This window comes from Oratosquilla oratoria, chromosome 7, assembly GCF_046742065.1.
Source record: "Oratosquilla oratoria isolate Oo_2021 chromosome 7, ASM4674206v1, whole genome shotgun sequence".
Taxonomy (NCBI): domain Eukaryota; kingdom Metazoa; phylum Arthropoda; class Malacostraca; order Stomatopoda; family Squillidae; genus Oratosquilla; species Oratosquilla oratoria.
The window spans coordinates 43,409,118-43,433,274 of NC_134783.1; the positions used below are offsets into that span (position 1 = coordinate 43,409,118).

The 24,157-nt window shown below is 38.2% G+C and overlaps 1 protein-coding gene across 1 annotated transcript; it reads right to left on the reverse strand.

Moving 5' to 3' along the window:
• Window positions 1-204: 204 nt before the first annotated feature.
• On the reverse strand, window positions 205-23,507 carry LOC143027123 (ELMO domain-containing protein 2). Its single transcript, XM_076188152.1, has 7 exons — window positions 21,825-23,507; window positions 15,661-15,806; window positions 15,178-15,334; window positions 13,937-14,102; window positions 13,251-13,348; window positions 5,396-5,464; window positions 205-5,285 (listed from the first exon to the last, which is right to left on the reverse strand). The coding sequence occupies exons 1-7, from the start codon at window positions 21,854-21,856 to the stop codon at window positions 4,991-4,993; spliced, it is 963 nt and encodes a 320-aa protein (XP_076044267.1). The 5' UTR covers window positions 21,857-23,507; the 3' UTR covers window positions 205-4,990.
• Between the last annotated feature and the right edge of the window lie 650 nt (window positions 23,508-24,157).

The following is a 24,157-nucleotide window of genomic DNA, read 5'->3' on the forward strand; positions in this document are numbered from 1 at the left end:
TCTATAAAAAAAAAAATCATATCAGCAATAATTTATCTAGATGTATATTAGTAGCAGTCTACTAAGCAAGTTGCATCAAGATACATTATTATCACAATCCTTAATCCAATTTCTTTGGATAAAATATTCTTAAAACTGAAATGAAATGCAATGTTTTTTCTTATCCATAAAGCTGCTTAATATACATGTGTCAAAATGTGCTAAGTTTTCTTTCATTGTGCTCTCACTTTTGTGTTTGCATTTGTGCACATGTATATGAGTATACGAGATCTCTATATAGGAATGGATGTCGTTCCGTGTTCAATGTATGAATGGTCATGAATATATACATGCCCAGTGAGGTATAAGTAGCAAATGCATACAGTACATTTTCAAAATATATGTATCTATGAAAGTGCATGTATGTATGTATGTATTTATCCAGTCATATTTATTTAATTGTAATATACACGAAAGAAGCTACGTATATGGGGTTCCATATCTTTCTTCATATCAATTAAACTTAGCCTTAAATTCATTTATAGCTACAAATTCACCTATGTCTTCTTTCATGCTATTTCATGTGATGAAGCAGCTTTAAAGAAAATGGAGGTTCTTATTATCCTTCAAAAATTACTTTTCAATGTGCTCCCATGACCTCATGATGTTCTCTGTCTGTTTCATTCATTCCCTTCAGTAAAGCAAACACTGCCACCAAGTCGAATATTTTTCTCCTTTGTATTAAAATGACAACAGGGTCAATGCATCATCTAATCTCTCCTATGGTTTATTTGCAAAGCTGGGGATCAATTTGGTTGTCATTCATTTGTAGTCTTTTGATCCATTATATACATTTTAATCTTAAGCTGATTAGGTTCTCCGAGTTTTTCGTCATCTTTGTTCATGCTCATCAAGTCTTGCCCACAATCTTTCTTATGCATTTGTCAGACGCCAAATTATCCATGACCAACACTCCCAGATCCTTCTCCTCTTTTACCATTATGTTTAATTTTCAACCAAGACTTTTGGTCTCTTCATACTTTTGCAGATTCCCAATGATGATGATATGGTTTAACATCACAAACTCCCCCATATCGGAAGGCTACGACGGTGACCCTCACAGAGGACTTTGTAGCAATAGTAAGCATTTTCTTTTTCTTTAGCACTGGTTCTTTTTCCAAACTTCAGTGAGGAACATACACCAGAAGGTGGACAGGTGTGGCCAAAGCCATCACTTTTGCCCTATTTACATCAAATGTTGGGGCATGCAAGTCACTACTATGAATCGGAACGAATGTGAGATTAGAATCTGCATATAAGAAGATGTAAGCCCCACACATTTCCAATTGAATCACCAGTTCCAATACTTATCTCCAGTCATATATTCTAAGGCTACCCCCCTGTGTAAGGGGGAAAAAGCCTTTGGTGTATGTATGTATATATTCTAAATATTTCTTAATAATCTGCAGTCTTCACCTTTTATCCTCTTCATTGTCTGCAACCATCACGTCATCTATAAAAGTTGAGAATGCTACAGGTGCCAGCAGTGACCTTTGCAAAACTCCGTTAATTGCTTCCCTCCATCCTGACATTTTATTCTTCATTAATACTGGCAAGAATCTGTCTTTCAGAAAACCCTTCATTCACTCCATGAAATTTCCTTGAAATCTTTCAATATCCTCATCTTTCCATAATAGTTATTTGTGAGGTACCTTATCAAAGGCTTTATACTCCAGATTTATGTACACACAAGCCATTCGTAAATAATACTTTTTTTTTCAATTTTTTCTTTCTTTCTTTAGATTCCTGTGTTTATCTTTAGCTTTTCTGCGCATTTGTTTTTAACCCCTTCCATACGGTGCCGCACACGTAGGCGTCATGGACTTAGATCTCGGTGGCAGTAGCCAATGCCAGCCGTACGACGTGTCGTAATAATACTCGCATCATAAAATATAGTCACCGCTTATATCGATCGTTCTCTCTTCACCCGTGAATTTTGATAACCATAGAAAATGCGATTACAAAAGAATTAGAAAGAATGTCATTATGGAGGGGCGACTACAATAAATATAATCAAGACGCCGATATGGCAGCCTCGCGAATACACTCGCTCCCCATGACGCCTACGTGTGCGGCACCGTATGGAAGGGGTTAAGAATGTATGTTTGTGTGTGAGGTATGTGTATAAACACAAACACAAAAGAATACCTACTCAAAAAACACTAAATAGTCCCCACCCGTTATGCCAGACTATGAGGGCATTTTGAGAAAAATAGATAAAGTCCCCTCCCTTGTGCCCATTCTCTTAGTTGCTTTTTTCACATTTGTGTAGTTACTAAGAGAATAATTTACTTTTTTTTATACATATCCATTCCAAATATATTTTCTATGAATGAAAGTTTTGGTACCATAAATATTTCATTATTTAGTGCTTCAAAATGCCACCCAGCTCATTCAGTAATAATATGTCAATTGATAGTTACAAGGTCATAGCTGCATAAAATATCCTGTTTACAGCTTGAATAAAAGGATAAAAACTACTTGGTATGGCAGGTGTTCATCAAGATAGCTTTAGGCCATTCACTACTAAGAGGATGACAACACACAGCTGCATAAAATAGCTTCGTGCAAACTAGGAGAAAAAGGGACAAGGACCACTTGGTACGCAGGTGTTAACCTCTTCCATATGACGATGCCAATGTAGGCGTCACACGGCACGAGTGGTTAGACAAGGATGCCTGTGTCAGCATCTTGATTATATCTATTTTGTAGTTGTAGCTGAAAGACCCCTGTATTCTGTGAACTGGCTTGTGACTGCATTTTCTAGTTATTAACCACTTCAGTATGACTCAAATTCTCACACACAGCACCGGCTGCCAAACATACGATTCATCACACTAATCACATTATAAAATAAAGAGTCACTGCTGTATTACTCATTCTCTTTTACTCTAAGTAATAATAAACACAGAAAATGTGATCAAACCAGTTCACAGAATCCAGGGGTGAACTGCAAAAAATTATATATAATCAAGACTCCGATGCCGGCATCCTTGTGTACCTACTTGCGCCTCGTGATACCTACATGGGCGTCATCGTTCCAAAATGGTTAATATATTCAGAGTGAAAGAGAATAAATAATGAAGCTCCGACTTTATATTCTATAACGTGAGTGTTGTGATGCATCACCGAATCATCATACATCAGGCATCTGATGCTGCATCAAATAATTTGACTCGTATTGAAGAGGTTAATCAAGATGGGTAGAACACTTCATGTTGAAGAAAAAATAAAATAAATAAATAATAATAACACAAAAAAAAATAAGAAATTAAACAAAAACACAGACTACGAACTGAAGCCAGAAAAATCAGATCTGGAACTCAATCATCATCTAAACACAATGTAGTACCATTCTGGCGGACCCTTTCCCTGAGGTGTTCTAGGTGCAGATGCTTAAAATGTATATTTTCTCAAACAGTGAGTAGAGAGACCAAGCTGGAAATCTACCAAGGTTCTCAAGCCTTAAGAACATAAGAATGAAGGAGACTGCAAGAGACCATAAGGCCTACACTAGGCAGTTCCTAGTCCATTACCACCTGTCATCCCCATCCATAAAGTTGTCCGTTTCTTAAAACAACAAATAGTTTCAGTGTTTACTACATGGTTATTAAATATATTCCACTTGTTGACCACCCTATTAGTAAACTAGTTCTTGCCTATTTCCTTCTTAAATCTAAATTTGTCCAGTCTAGATCCATTATTGTGAGTCCTGCCCTGTTGTCTTACTATGACGACCTTGTTTGTGTCACCCTTGTTAAAGCCTTTGATCCACTTGAACACCTCTATTAGATCATCCCACTCCCTGTGTCTTTCCAGAAAGTGTAAGGTGCCTAAACCTCTGCTTGTAAGATAAATTTCTGAGCCTATGTATTATTTTGGTTATTCTCCTCTGTACTGATTCTTGTGAACTAATGTCCATTCTATAGGATGGAGGCCAAAACTGTACCACATAGTCAAGGATGGGTCTAACCAATGCTAGATAGAGTTTGATAATTATCTCTGCACTTTTATTCATAACTGTCCTAGCAATGAAACCTAATACTCCATTAGCTTTATTCCTGGTGCTAATGCACTGATTCCTGGATTTAAGGTCAGGGCTCACTAGAACTCCCAAGTCTCTCTCACACTCAGTTTTCTCTAAAAACATGTTATCCAAGCTATATCTGCTTTCAGGGTTGTGTAGCCCTACATTTAACATACTGCACTTTGAGATACTAAAGTCCATTTGCCATTTCACAGACCATGTGAACAATTTGTTAAGATCTTCCTGCACAATCTTGGCATCTTCTCCTGACCTACTTAGGAGTCCTATTACAGTGTCGTCTGCCTTGCACATCTTAACAGCCTATTCAGATAGCAAAACCCAAGTTTGCTAATTTCTAATAAAGATTCTTTGAATTATCATCTTTTCCAAGATATAAACAAAGACTAACTTTCATGAAAGGTGCAAATCACCCTTAAAAGAGCAAAGATTTCAATCCTGTGTTTGAAAATATCTTCGTAACAAATTGCAAATACATCCAATAGGCAACCATGTCTGCAATAAAATTGTCATACAATGTACCAAGTCCATAAACATACTAAACACTTATCAACATGGCCCAAAGGGATTACTCTTCTTCTCTATTTTCACACGAGAGGATAAGAAAGGAGGGTTACCATGTAAATGAAGCAGCTGGCTCTGCTTTGAATGTGCTGTGTCTTGTTCCATTGCTTCCGATCCAGGGCAGTGGACAGGAGACGGGGATGGTCCTTCATCCACAAATAACTAAGATAAAAGGGAAATGGGTGACAGATGGGAATGGGATGGGTCCACCTGGGTGCATGCCTTGACCAGCTACCTCCCTTATAAGGGAGAAGAAGCTTATCAGTACGTAGAAAGATAGACAGATACTGATACCATTTCCTATAAGAATGTACAAACATATTTCATAAGTTATCAGTAGCTTCAAATATTTTCTAAAATAAAGTTACATTTAAACAAAGTCATGGGATCCTTTAGCTTTTCTTTCACCTGCACTTCAAATTTGTTTCTCACACGATTAAACTCCATGATGTCTCTTGGCTTCTCGTGCCTCCACAACTGGTCAAATTCGAAGAAGAGGTAAGAGTAAAACTGATGGAAGGCACGGACATTTGGGATACCCTTGCAAGAGTTGAAGAAATGTGTTTTGGCGTTGCCAAATTTTAGAAAATTGTAAGCCATATGAGTGATGTTAATACCTACAATAGCATAGGAGTACCTACGGGAAAGGAAAAAAGGATATTAATCTTAAACGAACAATAGATTATTATAAATAAATATATATCTCAAGTTTATAATTCAATACATGCACTGTACAAATCACCATACCCATAACGTGGATGCTGCGCATGCATTAGGATGTGCCGCGCTACATTGGTGTGGTTTTCAGCAAAAAATCTGGCAAAGAACAAAACATTCAATACATTAATCAAGATCATTAGAAACAGTGTTTAACTTTATATATATATATATATATATATATATATAAATATATATACATATATATATATATATATATGTATATATTTTTATATATATATATATATATATATATATATATATATATATATATATATATATGAGTGGATGGGTGTTGAGATAAACACAGGGAACCATCAGAATAAATCCCTAAACGGTTCCCTGTGTTTATCTCACCATCCATCCACTCATCTGTCTTACATATTTATATATATATATATATATATATATATATATATAAATATATATATATACGTATATATATATATGTATTCATATATATATATGCATATATATGTATATATATATATATATATATACACAGTCGAACCTCGAAAGCCCGGACTAATTGGGGGAAAGGGTGGTCCAGTCATGCCAAACGTCCGGTCATCGAAAATATCACCCTAACACCCGTAGATTTTCATAGCGGTATATGTATAGGTAATGTATGATATGGCATAGAAACACATAAGAATAATACTCTAACACTGCAATAATAACAATACTGTAATAATAATGCTATAATACTAATAATTCTGTAATAATGTAATACAGGCATGTAAATGTACTGTATATACAGTGTACTGTACTGTATTTTTTATTACGTACACTGTAAATATCGGAAGGTATGCACGCGGGACAGTGGTGGCGGCCAGGGTTGCCTCATTTTCTACACTGCCGTGTAGAATGGGAGTGTTGCCATACCGGGGCATACATTTTTCTCGGGCATGTGCAGACTTTCATAGCAAGATATACTTCTCAAACTTTGACAAAATGGTGGTTCTAGTTTTTTTATTCTTGAATGTATATAAGGCCCCCATGCCCTAACATATTCAGTAAGATATAAAAAAAAAAAAAAAATTATATTATTATCACTAAAAGAAAGCTGAAACTTTAGCGTAGAATTTTTTCTACACAGTAAAACATATCTTTTGGGGTATAATATTTAATAAGTAACACAATTACCAATAAGTCATATTTTGATGTACCATTTATTATTTGATAACTAGTTCTATGATTTTTAAACAAAAGTTTGAGATTTTTAATGTTTTTAACATATATATACCAAGGCTTTTTCCCCCTAACAAGGGAGGTAGCCAAAAAGGGAAAGGCATAAAATCATTTCCACCCATTCCATCCCTGAATACACTCCACACCCCTCCACCCTCCCTCTTATCTGAGCACCTCCTGGATGACGGGTCATCCCTGCACCTTGTCCACTGCCCTGGGTCAGAAGCAGTGTCGCATGACACAGCACATCCACAGCAAGGCCACTTCATTAAATCGGCGACCCCCCCCTCTCCGTCCCCCCATTGCATAAAAGGCGAGGACGGAGAGAAATCCCTTCGGGCTGCGTCAAATTTTGCTCACACATACTACCTCACCCCCCATCCCCCCGCCCATTCCACCTCATGCAATCACATCATCCATATACAACCATTCTCCATTCACCCCTGTCTTCTGTCCTCTCCCGTCCTTCCTCAACAGACATTCCCCTCTTCCCCAAAGCCCCCTTCACCCCATCCATCCACCTCATCCTAGGACGTCCCCTCATGTTCACACCCTCCACATCTGCCTTCCATACCTCTTCACTCATTCTTTCCATGTGTCCAAACCATCCTAATATTCTTTCATCAACCCTATCTCCCAGCTCCTTTTCCACCCCTGTTCTCCTCCTCACCTCCTCATTTCTCACTCTATCTAGCCTAGTAACCCCCATCATAATTCTCAGACACCTCATCTCAAACACATTCAAACTCCTTCTCTCTTCTTCTCTTATGTTCCATGTTTCTGCCCCACTACTTGGCTCAACGACTGTGAAGTGAACTTTATAAAGGACTGGCCAGGTAATAGCCCTGATTTGAACCCAATTGAAAATTTGTGGCACATTATAAAGAAGAGGTTACAAGGCAAAGACGTCAGCTCTATACCCAAGCTCGAGGCAGCCATTCAGGAAATCTGGGATAATTTTGAGCCTACAACCCTCCACAACCTAGCTGCTTCACTTCCACGTCGTCTTGAGGCTGTGTTAAAGCGCAAAGGACTCCCAACCAAGTATTAGGTGAGTAAAAATCCAATAAATATAATGATTAATTACATTTTTGTGCATTTTTGTTTAGATTCACTGAGGCGCCGCGAACTTTTGTCGAGCACTGTATACACAACCCCTCTCCATTCACCACTATCTTCTGTTCTATAACATCCTTCCTCAACAGACATTCCTCTTTTTTGTAATGCCCCTTTTACCCCATCCATCCATATCATCCTAGGACACCCCCTCATATTCACTCCTTCCATCTCTGCCTTCCACACCTCTTTTACTAATCTTTCTTCACTCATTCTTTCCATGTGTCCAAACAATCCTAATACTCTTTCATCAACCCTATCTCCCAGCTCCCTTTCCACCCCTGTTCTCCTCCTCACCTCCTCATTTCTCATTCTATCTAGCCTAGTAACCCCTATCATACTTCTTAGACATTTCATCTCAAACACATTCAAATTCCTTCTCTCTTCCTCTCTTATGTTCCATGTTTCTGCCCGGTACAGTGCTGTCGGCACAATCACTCCTTCATATAACCTCCTCTTAGTATCCATTCCCAGATGTCTATTTCTCATTACACTTTTTAATCCACCAAGGCATTTACTCACTTCTTTCAATCTACATTCTACCTCTACCCTCACTCCTCCCTTTCCTGCCACATTCACACCCAAGTATCTAAAACTATCCACTTCCTCCAGTCTCTCTCCCTTAATGCTCACTTCCAGCCTGCTGTCACTCTCTCCCCTTGTACATCTCATCACCTTACTTTTGCCCACATTTATCTTCAGTTCCTTCACTCACACATCTTCTCAAACTCTGTCACTAACTTCCTCAATCCCTCCTCTGATAGTGCTACAAGCGCAGTGTCGTCCGCAAACAACAACTGGCTCACCTCCCACTTTTCTCCATTTTCTTTAATCATCTCCATCCCCTGACCCACTACCCTTGCATTCACCTCTCGCACCACCCCATCCATGTATAGATTGAACAGCCAGGACGACATAACATATCCCTGATGAAGTCCCACCTTTACCTCAAACCATTCACTCTCTCCATTTCTAATCCTAACACAAGCTCTACTACTCTCATAAAAACTCCTGACTGCTCTTAACAGCTTTCCTCCTATCCCATATATCTGCAGTACCTCCCACAGTGCCTTCCTGTCCACCCTATCATAAGCCTTTTCCAAATCCATAAAAGCCTGAAAAACATCCTTACCTTTTCCTATATCTTTCTCACATATCTATCTTACCACAAAAATCTGATCTACACAACCTCTACCTGTCCTAAAACCACACTGTTCCTCACCAATTACTCCCTCTCTTCCTCTCCTAATTCTCTCAATCAAAACCATTCCATAAGCCTTCCCAACTACACTCAACAAGCTGATCCCTCTGAAACTACTACACTCACACTTGTCCCCCTTTCCCTTGTAAAGTGGAACTATACAGGCACGCCTCCAGTCCTCCGGCACTCTACCCTCTCTTAAACAAACATTAAATAACCTCACCAGCCAGTCCACCATAACTGTACCTCCCTTCTTCAGACATTCTGCATGGCATCCATCCAACCCAGGTGCCTTACCTGCTCTCATCATCTTAACAGATGCTTTCACTTCATCTTTCCCTATTTCTCCTCCATTTTCCTCACTCATCACTCTCATTTTCTTAGCACTTCCCACTGCAACTACCTTTCCCTCCCTATCCTCCTTCATATTTAGCAACTCCCTAAAATACTCTGCCCACCTTCCTCTCACTGCCTTCTCTTCCATTATCATCTCTCCATTTGCACCTTTTACTTTTTCTTCTCTACTTGATTCACCTCCTCTTCCTCTTTTAATTTCTTTCCAAAATATCATTTTATTACTTTAAAAAATTTCTGTCATACTCTTATCCCAATTCACATCTGCTCTCCTCTTTGCTTCCTTTCTCTTTACTTTGTACCTCTCTATGAAAGCCTGTTTCTTCTCTTCTACACCCTTCTTTGCTTCCTCATCCCACCACTCACTACTCTTCCTTCTATTTCCTCCCACCCTCCTTGTTCCACACACCATCTTTGCACACCTTATGACTCCCTCCTTGAACCATCGCCATTCCTCCTCCACTCCTAGTTCTACTCTATCCTTCACTACCTCCCACTCCTCTCAGCTTCTTCTTATACTCATTCTCCTTTTCTTTCTCATTTAAGCAGTTCACTCTAAGTACCTCCCTACCTTCTGCCCTTTTCTTCTTCCTCCACTCTCAATTTACTTTCCACCAAAAAATTATCTGATATTCCCCCCCTCTCTCCCCTTGGAATATGTACATCCTTAACTCTTCCTATCATACTCCTGGTCACCATTATATAATCCATAAACGTTCTATCTGCCACCCTTCCATCCACCACCCTCTCCCATGTGTACTTATCCTAAACACTGTATTTGCTATCATTAATTCTTTTTCAAGATACATCTCCACCATCAATTCTCCACTACAAATTTTACCTGGAACTCCATACTTCCCAATCACTCCATCTATTGGTTCATTTCCTACCCTAGCATTAAGGTCTCCCAATACAACTACACTGACATTTCTCCCTAATCCCTCTATGCACTCATTTAAATCTACCCAAAAAGTCTCCCTTTCCTCTACACTCTTCTCACTACCAGGCCCATATGCACTTACAAAAACCCACATCTCCCTTCCCAGCTTCACCTTCATCCACATCAACCTTAAAGAAACCTCCTTCCACTCCACTACACGCTTACCTATCTCTTCACTTACTAGTATAGCCACCCCTTCTCTCCCTCGTCCCCTCTTCACTCCTGAGTACCTCCCAACTACACTCCCAAACTCACACTCGCCCCTCCCTTTCATTTTAGTTTCACTCAAAGCCAGCACATTCATCTTTCTTCTCACAAACATACTGCCTATCTCTTCCCTTTTACTCTCATCTGTACCACATCCATGCACATTAAAAGACCCAAACCTTAGGGTACTGGTTGGAAAACTCCCAGACCCTCTTATGCCTTTACTTTTTTAAGGAATGTCCCCTTTGGGGCTACAGATAGCAGGACTCCTAATCCCATCCCCCATCCCATTTTTCCCCGCCTTTTACGACTCAAGTGGGAAGACTTGGTGGGAGCATTCTTTTCCCCCACCAAAGGGCAGGCAAAAAAAGGAAATGAATATTCAGAGAAGTGGTACAGGACAGTAACAAGGGGTTGGGGACAGCATAACGGAGGGACAGTCGTAGTATAAAAGTATCATCATTTCTCCATGAACAGTTTTTTCCTCTACCACAGACAAAATAATGTGTGGCTCTGGTCCATAGGGGTGCCCCATACAGACCCTAAAGTATCAACTGCATGCTACTTTGCCACAATAACGTGCAGCCAATACCCCAGATGGGGGTATTGGCTGCCCCATACAAAGCCATTGGCACAATCACCCTTTCATACAATCACTTCTTTGCATCTATTCACAGATGCCTATTTCTCATGGCACTTTTTAATCCACCCAGGGGTTTACTTGCTTCTCTCAGTCTACAATATAGCTCTACCTCCATCCCTCCCTTTCCTGCCACATGTGGCCCCAAATACCTCAATCTATCCACTTCCTCCAGCCTCTCTACTTAAGATCTACATCCAACTCACTGCCACCCTCTCCCTTTGTACATCTCATCACCTTGTATTTACCCACATTTACTTCCAGCTTTCTCCTATCCCATACCTTCCCAAACACCATCACTAACTCCCTTAATATCCCCTCTGACCCTCCCACAAGCGCAGTGACATCAGCATGGAATTTAATGAGCAATGCCCTCGGTCCAACTCCCCAGTGGCAGAGATCAACCTGCCGTCACCTCAATTTCCACAACAAGTAGCGACACTCTAAACCACTCAGCCAGTGAGCATATGGCACAGCATGTACACAAGTCATCTGTCTTATTTCAAAACAATTTCACCAAATAGAAATTCATGACAAACTTGAATCTTGTACAATGAGCACATATATTCATCACACAGAATGAATATATATACATATATACATATATATATATATTATATATATTATATATACATATTTATATACATATATATATACCGTATTTTTCGAACCATAAGGCGCTTCATACCATAAGGCGCACCCGTAATTTGCTATTCCCTGTCCTTACATAAGGCGCACCTGGTCTTGTCATCGGATAATCATGCATATGTGAGTGCATTCAGAACAACATTTTCGTTGTTGAATGAGAAAAATCGGTTGGGATTTAGCAAAATTACAAAAATAAATGATATATATTTTTATTTTGGTCAGTGAAATCAGACCACCTCCATGGACGGTCTGCCCTGCCAATACTCCTAAAAAACAACAAACATGTTACGGGAATTGTGGGGAATAAAACCAACATTAGCAGTTTTATTCCCGGAATTCTCTATTCACTTAAAAACACAAGATTACAAATGAAGGTAAATTTTTAGTTTCGACCATGGGCGCAATATAGCAATAAAAAATTAATCATTAATTTTGTAAATTATAATGTATCAACAGTGGACAGGGTGCAGGGATGACCCGTCATCTAGGAGGTGCTAAGATGGGAGGGAGGGTGGAGGGGTGTGGAGTGTTTTCGGGGATGAAATGGGTGGGAATGTTTTTGTGCCTTGTCCTTTTTGGCTACCCCCCTGGTAAGGGGGAAAAAAGCCTTGGTATATGTATGTATGTATAATGTATCAACGTAATATGCAATTTTGTGAGCGGAAATAAAAAACAAAAAATGTGCTGAAACAGATTTATGCCATGTTTGTTATGATAGATGCCGACGTCGAAGATATGAAAGGGTGATAAATTCGTCTAACCTAACCTAACCTGTGTTTAATAAATCATTACCTGCAAATTAAATGTCATCCGGCTCGTCCTCGTTGTCGTCGTCGTGAGAGACGTTGGCGTCCCGATCCTATGCTACCGACTTCGTTCATTAGCATATTTGCTTGTAGCAAGGTATTTTTTATTTTCATTTCCGCCCACAAAATTGCCTATTACGTTAATACATTTTAATTTACAAAAATTAATAATTAATTATATATTGCTATATTACGCCCATGATCGAAACTAAAAAAATACCCAAATGACTACAGTCTGAGTGGAGCGAGACTATACCAATGCAAAATGGCTGTCTGTGTTGTGGATGCTATCATGTCATAGCCATGATAGCATGAATGAATGCTGTGGCATGGACCCGAAAACTGTCGAAGTTTTCACAATTTTCTTGTCAAGATACATGCATCTTGGTTATAACTTGGTTGTAACTTTAGCTAGGCCTATCATGCACTGTCGCCGTCGGCAGGCTAGCTACGAAACATGTCAAAATAGTACATCACTATCCGAGGCATTTTTTTGCACTGAAGCCACACATAAGGAGCACCGCACGATAAGGCGCACCACCCGATTTTAAGTATTTTCCCCGCGCCTTATGGTCCGAAAAATACGGTATTTACTTTTCTTTTTGGCTACTTCCCTTGTACGGGGAAAAAAGCCTTTGGTATATGTATGTATGTATGTATGTATGTATATGTATATATATATATATATATATATATATATATATATATATATATATATATATATATATATATATATATATACACACACACACACACACTGTATAATACATTATCTGACTTACAGCAAGTTGTCTAATCCCAAAATGCCCATGCCTCTGAAATCTGTCTTGGGATCCTCTCCCTGGAATCCAATATCCTGCCACTGTTTGGTTATTCTTTTCTGAAAGAAAATACAAGAATTACATACTATATCTGAATATCTATAATACATTCTCTAGCACTGAGGGTGGGGAAAGGGTGAAAAAAGAGAAAAAAATAAAATGTAATGAGAGAGAGAGAGAGAGAGAGAGAGAGAGAGAGAGAGAGAGAGAGAGAGAGAGAGAGAGAGAGAGAGAGAGAGAGAGAGAGAAGAGAAGAGAAGAGAAGAGAAGAGAAGAGAAGAGAAGAGAAGAGAAGAGAGGAGAGAGGAGAGAGGAGAGAGGAGAGGGAGAGAGGAGAGAGAGAGAAGAGAGAAGAGAGGAGAGAAGAGAGAAGAGAGAAGAGAGGAGAGAGGAGAGAGGAGAGAGGAGAGGGAGAGAGGAGAGAGAGAGAAGAGAGAAGAGAGGAGAGAGTGAAGAGAGGAGAGAAAGAGAGAAAAGAGAGTTAGATGATATCAAAAGAATGAGAGTTCACAAAAGCATTCCCTCTGTCAAACAGTATTTTTATAGGAAACATCACTTAGCCTTGGCTCTTCTATTTTCTGGTTTGAAATACGAGAACAAGAGACAAAAACCATCAACAAACCACTAACAGAGAAGAAGATCATTACCTCAAGGGGCACTTGCGGCATTAGAGCATCCCATAGCCTAAGTAATTTGGTCTCGTGTTCTTCCTTACCAGCATCATACGTCTCCTTACGCAAACTTTCAATTTGTACCATCAGCTGCCTATAGCCCCATACTTGGGCAAGACATTCTTCAAGAAGAACACTAAACCTGGCGGAACAAAAAAAGCAATTACATATAAACAATAAATAAATGAAGAGAAATTTTTTCAAATGAAAATAAAGAAATAAAATTAGGAATAAACCTATACCTAAGAATCCAATCTAATATATACATAAGTACACAGACAATGCTGTGATGTATGGAAGGGAATGGGGGGGGGAGTACGTGTGAATGATACTTTGATGTAGCCAAAAGGGATTTCTCCCTATCCCTTCTTCTGCATAAGGGGATGGAGAGGGGGAATCACCAATTAAATGAAACCGCCTTGCTGTGGATGTGCTATGTCTTACTACATTGTGTCTGACCCAGGGCAGTGGGCAAGATGCAGGAATGACCCGTCATCCAGGAGGAGCCAAGAAAAGAGGGAGGGAGGGGTGGTGAGTGGGAGTGGAGTATGTGGGGATGAAATGGGTGGTAGGGAATTTATGCATTTGACTTTGGCTATCTCCCTTGTAAGGGGGAAAAAGCCCTTGGTATATGAGTAAAAGCAGCAACGACTGCAACAGCACTGTAGGAGAGAGGCCAAACGCAGAGTATGGGTTCCAATATATTTGACGTTTCGCCCAGTAGGGCTTCTTCTTCTGAAGAAGCCCTACTGGGCAAAACGTCAAATATAATGGAACCCATACTCTGCATTTGGCCTCTCTCCTACCCTTGGTATATGCATGTATGTATGTACAATATTCTCTCTATATACCAAGAGTTCTTTCCTGCTTATAAGGGGGGTAGCCTAGTCAAAGTCACGTATCTATTTCCACCCATTCCACTCCCCTCCACCACCCTGTTCTCCCTCTCATCTTAGCTCCTTCAGGGAGATTATTCAGCTTAAATTGGTTCAATAAATCCTTTGTGAGAATACACTGACCTTACACCACACAAAATATATCAACAGAAATCAAGTATAATATTAATCTACACAAATCTATATGGTAGTTAATTCATTCCAATGCTTACCATCAACACAAATCTAATATTTTGGTCAAATTTACATATACTCATTACATAATATCAATACATATATAGACCAACAATTCCCACTTCAATTCAAACAGAACTGCATTACCTTCTGTGCACCTTTGGATTTATATTCTTTATTCTTCCTATAGCAAACACGGCATAATGAATTATATTTGTCTTTAATGTCTGCTCCTGACATCTGCTGTCCAAATACTTTCCTACTTTCTGCAGCTCTGGTGTCCTTGAATGGTCAATTGAAAATTCTGTAAAACAAATAAAACATTAAAAATCTACCTCAGCAATGTGAACTTCAATACAGCTACATTGGCAACACAGTCTATCAGATAAGTAATTAATTTCATTTGATAAAGACTCATAATGAAGGCAAATAAGAAACTGAACATGGACCAGTGGTAGGCATCTATCACTGTATGAAAATGACTCGTATGAAATATATCTAACAATTCATCCAGTAACACAGAGAAGAGCCAAAGAAATACTCAGATAAAACATTCACTATTGGCTGTGAGTACACACTAATGGTGTATTCATTCCCTGTTCCACACTATTTCCATTTCTTCACACTTACCTATACCTAACGATCTTGAGGCACCACGGTACTCTCCGTAACACACCCTCTGGAGTTCACAGAGACGTGTAGTGCGCCGTAACACCCACTTGACTAAAGGCCTTGTCCACCAGTACAGTGCAGTCCACACCACACTCAGCAAACTTCTGCAAAAGAAATAAAAGAATTCTTTCTTTCTTTGCTGAAACTTACATGCTCACGCGTGGCATGCTTTGCAGATGCTGGGCGAGGGAATTACGGGTTGGGGACAGGATTTGGACCAGGAATGGGGTTAAGATAAGGGTTAAGTGTGGGATCAGATTTAGGGCCAAGACTGGGATTTGGAGTGGGACTATCAACTACATGGAATGAGAGATAATTCCACTCCTGCATGCTACAGGGAAAAAATGAGCACTTGAATATGTTGGTACCTGTTTGGTATGTGTCGTATTTTAGGTTGTGACTGCCTCTAGTTAGTTATTTGAGTATTTGTTAAGTTTCTTTGTTTATGTCAACTGAATTGTTTGTGATTTTGTACATCATTTGTTGTCTGTGTATTCGTCTTCTTGTTTCAAGTGGTTCAAGTCTAAGGTCTTGTTTTAACCCACTGAATGATATAGTATGTCTGCAATCCTATCTGCATGAGTAGTCCTGTAAGATAGACATCAGAGAATCATCTCCTTGTTATTCATCATTAAAACCCCTTCAACAACCTTACCTCCATCTGGAAGTGCTGCCCTGGAGGGTTGACACTGGCTATGAGAAAATTCCTAATACAGGAGAGTATGTCACCTCTTACTCTATACTTATAACTTACTGAGATCAATGAAAGTGGCCTTCGACTACATATATGAGGAGATGGTAAAAAAAATAGTCATTACATTGATAAGACCTAAACTAGAATATGCTGCAACACTGTGGGCACCTAGCACAAAGAAGAACATAAGAAAATTAGAAAGAATCCAAAGAGCAGCGACAAAAATGGCACCTACACTGTCAAATCTGACATACAAACAAAGATTGGAGAAATTACATCTATCAACACTGGAACAGAGAAGAGAAAGAGGTGATTTGTTGACCATTTCCAGAATTATGAAAGGGATGGAAATCCTCGATAGAGACGACTTATTAAAGTGGGACAGAAGAGAAATAAGAGGACACGAAAAGAAACTAAAGACAGACAGTTACAGAGGAGACTTGAAAAAAATAGCTTCCCACACAGAGTGATTGATGTCTGGAACAAACTGATCAGAGAAACAGTGAATGCCAGAACTATACACAATTTTAAGAATAAACTGGATATGGAGAGATACAAAAACGAGTCACTACAAGCATAGCTCCTGTCCCATACAATACAACTAGGTAAATACACATTCATGCAAGACCATGTCTAATGCTACGACATAATCCAAGAATATTATATTTACAGATATATCATATGAGAGCCTCTACCCAGACAGCCATAGCCTCTTTTTTTTTTTTTTTTTAATGCCTGGTACCCACTCAGACCTCATCATAGTCAGTGGTCTGGAATTGTTCATACATGAACACAGGAGATGGTGTCCACAATATGCAATGCAGTGACGATACCTGAAGGAAGTTGATGTATCACATAAAATGATGCCCAAGCCACCTCAGCTCCTGAGGTAGCCATTGCTCAGAGTGGATGCCTTTCCTAACCCCTGCGCCATAGCAAGGGTTCAAACAGACAACATGGCGGGCCCCTGACCATCACTAATCTAACAACTGACTTGCCTGTAGCAAAACCATGCTACTGTGCACATAGGAGGTTATTCAATTTCAAATGGTTCAATAAATCTTCTGCGAGAATGCACTGACCTTACACCACACAAAAGATATCAACAATGCCAGTCTATAACTGGCAGGGTTGGATTAGTCACCTTTCTTATACACGGGTGTGACAGTCGCAACTACTGTCTTGATACTACTCCATTCACGAGACTGGCTACAAACAGAATAAACAGGCCAGGGTGTCAGCCACTTTTTCATAATCCTTGATTGAATTTGGTTTGGTCCAAGTGAGTTATCAACTATACTGACTGTAGTTTTATCTTCATTCTCTCTTTTGTAAGAGTAATGTTTAACTCCGTAGTTGCATATTTAAAAATATTTTAAGGTAATTATACTTCCTCTGATGTGTCTGCAAAATACCTCTACTTTCCCTTGTCATCATTCACAAATATGCCGTCTTCATTATGCATACTGGGTATGCCAGATCTTAATTTGCAACAACTGTTGACACATTTCCAGAACGCTTTGTTATTCAGGCAGAATTCCCTGGCAAGTGCATTTTCAAATTCCTCAAGGGTTTTTATAGTGTGCGTTGCCTTACTTCAAAGTGAATTATGCCTCTGGTCATTCTGGCCACCTTTTGTAATCTGGAAGTGTATCCAAATAATATTTCTTCCTAACCTTTTTTTTAAGATTTCCTTAATATGTCACTTGGTAGTGAGTGTGTTTCTTGGAATACATCTGCATACCACTTCCAAGTGTTTAATCAATGTAGTCCACCACCATTTCTACTGTCCATCCTCCAAGTACATCATTCCAATTGATGATGAAATTCTTCCATTGTTATAAAGTTCCCTTTGAAATGTCCAAACACAGTACATCCTATTATCATTTTTAATCTTTTGTTTTGTGTATTTTTTAGGGTGTCCATGTGGTATTTTCTTAAGAAGTACACACCTACAGGGTCTAACAGATAAATCCGTACAAACTTTGAAGAGGTTTTAAGCACTTAAAAAGTAACATATGGCAATTCTGATTGTTTCCAGATACTTCCATTTGTCTAATAATTTAGCCAGTTGTATACTAGCACCAGTGCAATAAACATTAAGCAATGGAACAAGCCAAACGTTCAGCCATATGCGAACTTCGTCGCGCGGGTCACACCCCTCGCGCCATAATAAGGATGCTAAAATACTAAAGACAAACTGTTTACGATGTTTGTAAACGTTTTGATGAGACCGGCGAAGACCAACGAGCTGCTCACAAGCCCAGAAGGGGCAGAATTCTAACACCTCGCTTTTTAGCTGGTCTCAAGAGAAGTGTCAATGCAAATCCAGCCTTACCATTATCGACATTGGCAAAGAAGAGAGGTGTCAGCACAATGACAATTCACAGAGCATTAAAGAAATTGGGATTAACCTCATTCTCACAAGGAAAAAGACATCTTTTGACACAAAAAATGAAAGAAATCCGCTTGACCAGGTGCCAAAAGCTGTTGAACTGGATGAAGTCGAATGGCTCAGTCATCAAGTTTTTTTCCGACGAGAAGATTTTCACGGTTGATGCGACTTTCAATAAGCGGAATGATCGCTGGATAGCCTCCTCATCCTCAGAGGTTCAACACAAGACAACGACGAAGAAACCAGCAAGTGTCATGGTGCTCTGTGTGGTGTCAACTGAGGGGGACGTCTTCACTCACTTCTTCAACAAGGAGAAAGTCAATGCCGTTGTCTATTGCAAAGTTCTAGAAGAGAAAATAATACCCTGGATGAAAGATAAGGCTAGTGGCAACCAGTTTGTCTTCCAACAAGACTCGGCTCCAGCCCACACAGCGAAGAGGACCACCAACCTTCTCGAAGGGTCAAATGTGCAGTTCTGGAACAGAGAGTTGTGGCCCTCAAATTCGCCAGACCTAAACCCTTTAGATTATTATTTTTGGGCGCGAATTGAGGCCAAGGCATGTGACAAGCCACACAGAAGTATAACAACCCTGAAGACAGACATCAAGAAGGCTGTGGGTTCATTATCAAAGTCTGAGATCATCAACGCTGTATCCAAGTTTCGTAAATGCGTTGAAAGCGTCATAACAGCTGAAGGTGGTTACATTGAATGAAATCATTGTTCTTATTGCCTTTTCTAAATATACTGAAAATTTCATAACTCTCTGTTTATTATAACCCGAGATATTAATCTTAAAACATGTGATAAGAAGTTGTACGGATTTATCTGTTAGACCCTGTACATGGTACAGCGTTAGAAAATTAAAATATTAATTTTGTAAATTATAATACATCAATGTAATAAGTATTTTTCTTGGCAGAAATCAATGTCAGAAAATGTTGCTGAAACCTATACAGAAATGAATGAAGTTGTTTTGACTCCTGTAGACAACATCTTTATTTTGGTAGATTAGGAGGTTGTTGTTGTTGTTGTTGTTGTCGTTCCCTAGACTGTCTGTCCGAGCCGTCCTGTCTCCCCAAGGAATGCTATAGCCAAAACTGTGTTTTCCCACAAATCCTTTATAGAGTGTATGTTGTGTTGTTTGCGTGCATGATTGTGTATAATGCAGTCTTCCATTATGTGTTGTATGGTATGGGGTGAAGTGTTACAGCTTAGAAGTGCTGGGTGGTGACCGCACCGCAGTCTGGCCAAGTGGACTCTGTCCTTTCATGGGAGAGAGGATTCAGAAGGGTGGATATCAGGGGGTCTGGCATGCAGCAGTGTGTTGTCTTTCAGTGTGTTAATGGAGCGGTGAGTGATATGATTATGAATATGTTTCCGGAGGCTGGTATTTGGTGGTTGTGGAGGAAGAGAAGAGAGTATCTGTGCGTGATAAAGGTCTTTGGGTGTTGTTTTAATGTCTCTTGGTGTGTGTGGGTGTTCTGCTATGTAGTGTAGCGGGTGTAATGTGTTTGTGGTGGCTGCGGCAAGTGTTTGTGTGCCTCTCATGTCGAGGTCCTTGACTTTGAGGACTTTTGTTTCATGGTGTAAATGGTCTGTAGGTGTTGTATTTGTGCAGCCTGTAATTGTTTTTAGGGCTTAGGAGGTTGGAGACAATGACGACGACCCTGATGAGCTCTAGAATTACAGGTACTGCATTACTAAATGCAGGTTGGGTTAGGTTGGTGGGTTAGGTTAGGTTAGAATAGACAAATTTATCATACTTCAATTTCTTTGGCCTCATTCTCTACCAAAACAAAGATAGCATTTCAAGCAACCGACGCGGCTCCGTTTGTTTATTTATAGGTTTTAGCAACTTTTTCTTTTATTGATATCCACCAAGAATAATAGGTGATAATGGATATTACATTGATGTATTATAATTTACAAAATCATTACTTCATTTTCTATTGCTATATCATGTAGGTGTGCACTTCTAAAAATTTACTGTCCATATTTTCTTGACTCATGACTGTAAAGAACCAAGCCAGGAAGGAACAGTCAAGATTGGTTCTTTTGAACTATTAGTAGACTGATTTGTTTCTTTCAATTTATCATAAAATATGTTTGCTACTGATCTTAGTGTGCTTGTTTTCTTATTGGTATTTATTCTTAGGACCCTCATGTGTGGGCTGAAGTATATGTATAAAAAGTGATAACCAAGATTCCAGGGCTTTTGTCCAATGGTAAAGTTAGCCATACAATTTCACCATTAATTATAGTTTCTTTGATTCAAGGCAAAATAAACTACAAAAAAAAATTATATTTTATCTCCATGATTTCGAATTACCTTAGTTGAATAGGCATTTTCCTACATTTAATATGGGAGAGGTAGGGTGGGTGGGGACTAAATAAGGACCACTGCTATATAATATTTTATAAACATAAACATAGTCATAGTGTCTCAAAATAAATAGGTCCATTCATTTGTTAGCTTTGTAGTAATCTATGGTGGTTGTATGCCTTGCACACAAAATTCTGAAAATCTACCCATCATCCAATGACCTGTTAACAACAAAAAAGAGAAAATTTATTAAATCAAATACCATCCACAAACGTCAAACCTGTAAATAATACCCATTACACAATGTCATGTCACCAAAGTTTCCAACTCTTTCAACACTTATGTAATATCCAAAGTTTACTGTGCTATTAGACTTGACTATCACAAAAAAGAATTTTTGTTACAAAATTGTTTACATAATAAACATATATTATAATTAAATATATAACTTCCGTTCTTCCCTTCCAAATATTTAGCACTGCTTTAGACTATCTCACAAATTAATGTACTCTGCCATAATCAGATATCACAGGCTGACAGGGTAAAAACACTTATCAACATGAGTGGAAAAATAATAATAATGATAATGTGACATAGACAATGTCATTGACCCGAGACCGAGTTCAGTCAATCACCAATGTGTTGCGAGTAGAGGTGTACTATTTAACTATAAGCTCACATAGTAAGTCATGTATCCTGTGCTACTTACATAGGATATCGCGTTATTCGTGAGATCATCATTTTTCAATATGTGTTACACAACCCAAAATACAAATTTGTCAAACTTTTCCTCAGGCTGCAACAACCTGAACGGCCATTTGACATTCGAAACTGTCTTGTTTACCAACTTGGCTACTGCGGTAACTGTCAGTGTACTTATCAGGGGTCAAAAGATATACGAATATAGAATATCCACATCGTCGACAAATATTACAGATTTATATAGTGCATAAATTAAAAATTAAATAGACTTATATTTTGTTCATTATTTAGAAATATATCCTCGACTCTAAGAATATCTCAACCCTAACAAGGAACTTGCGGTCCATTCCAGTTTATATATGTTCTATATTAAAATTGCATTACTTCAAATCTATGAATTGGCATATCATCATCTTCTTAGAAAAATTAAATGAGATTGTAATGTTGGCCAAGTGAAGCACATATATATGTATGGTTGGATTCTCCTTTATAAATTTGATTTCTCCGCCGTTAGAAGGGCTATTTAAGTTGAAGATCGTATCATACTGGTCAGGCTGAGGTATACTTTATTGCAGCATATGTTTCTACCAGGGAACAAGTAGGAACACATAACTCTTCTCTTTTGAGTTTTTCAAAGTCCAGAAGGTTGAGAATTACTGGTTCCAAAGACGAGAGCTATACCTTGCATTTTAGTTTATGTTTTCTTTGTTGTTTCCATTGTTTTACAACTTAAAAGATTGATATAGAATTATTATTTACAGCAAATGCTCCATTAAGTGCCCGTCACAAAATTGACGCCATCCATACGTCATTTCCTATATTATATTCATTTTTGTATGGAAGGAGCTGAGGATATTGTATTTTGAACTGAGGAGACTATAAAGGCGGATCACCCTTGCCATCCACAAATAGATAAAGTAAATAGAAATGGGTGGGGTGGGGAAGTACAATTTATCAGTACGATAAATCACTTTGCTAAATATCATAGAAAAGTTGCCTAGGGAAGGAATGACTATTGTATATCGAACTTTGATCAAAAATCTGTTGGATTTCATGGCACTTTATATATTACTAAGTTAAAGAAATAATGATGATAAAAAACGGACAAAGAATCACAATTATATGATTAGGATATTTAGATAAAAAGATATGTGATAAGTAGTGGAGAATCCAGGATCAAAATTTGAGGGACTAACCTGAAATTTGTAAATAGCCGCTTTATACAGGTGTACTCGTATGAATACGATCATTTTGAACATAAATTGAACTATATGTTCTCACTTGATTTAGTTTTTTTTTCAAAGTATTGGGCAAAATATTACTTAATCTTAATTTTTTAAAGATTTTTCCCCAATAATGTGTTGAATATCCTTCCAATTATTCCCACCAAAGTGTTTTATTAGATACTGGAAAAATCGACCATGATGTTATTGATTTCTGCTACATAATGGTGTACACGAGGCAGGTTTCTCGACCTCTGCAATGAGGTAATGAAAGAGCATTTATTCATTTATCTATTTGCTTTGTTTTTTTATTCATTTATTTGTTTATTTATTTATATATTTATTTTGTGGGAAGTTTTCTCTTTGAATTGATGACTGACATCGGAATTGTGCCCATGCCATGATAATGAAAAGGCGCATGTCAACATACTCTGGTCCATGAGAAGTAATTTTTTTTTATTATTATTATACACGGAGCAGGATTACTGTTTTTTGGATGGTATATATATATATATATATATACATATATATATATATATATATATATATATATATATATATATATATATATATATATATATGTGTGTGTGTGTGTGTGTGTGTGTGTGTGTGTGTGTGTGTGTGTGTGTGTGTGAGTGTGTGTGTATATATATATATATATATATATATATATATATATATATATATATATATATATATATATATATATATATATATATTATATACATATTTATATTATATATACATATATATATATATATATACACATATGTACATACATATATATATATATATGTATATATATATATAATACATATATATACATATATATTATATTTTTATATATATATATAATACACACACACACACACACATATATATATATATATATATATATGGAAGGGTGGTAAGGTAAACACCAGGAGCGGTTGGAGTTTTATTGCTAATGTTTCGTCCTGAAAGGACTTCCTCAGAGTGTACACAAACAAATCATTGACAGCTTATATATCCCCAGCTTACCCCGTTCGTCTTCACTCCTCATGTACCTCCGTTCGACATCTAGAAAGAACCAAGCTGGCCGTTACTATCGCCAATTTGACAAATCCATCACGGTGGT

Excerpts from the sequence above, each read along its gene's own strand:
- LOC143027123 (XM_076188152.1), bottom strand. The coding sequence starts at position 21,856 with ATGATGATCTCACGAATAACGCGATATCCTAT. Across the intron at positions 15,807-21,824 it reads CGAATAACGCGATATCCTAT|AAGTTTGCTGAGTGTGGTGT; the intron begins GTAAGTAGCACA and ends TTTCTTTTGCAG. Across the intron at positions 14,103-15,177 it reads AATCCAAAGGTGCACAGAAG|GTTTAGTGTTCTTCTTGAAG; the intron begins GTAATGCAGTTC and ends TTGTTCCGCCAG.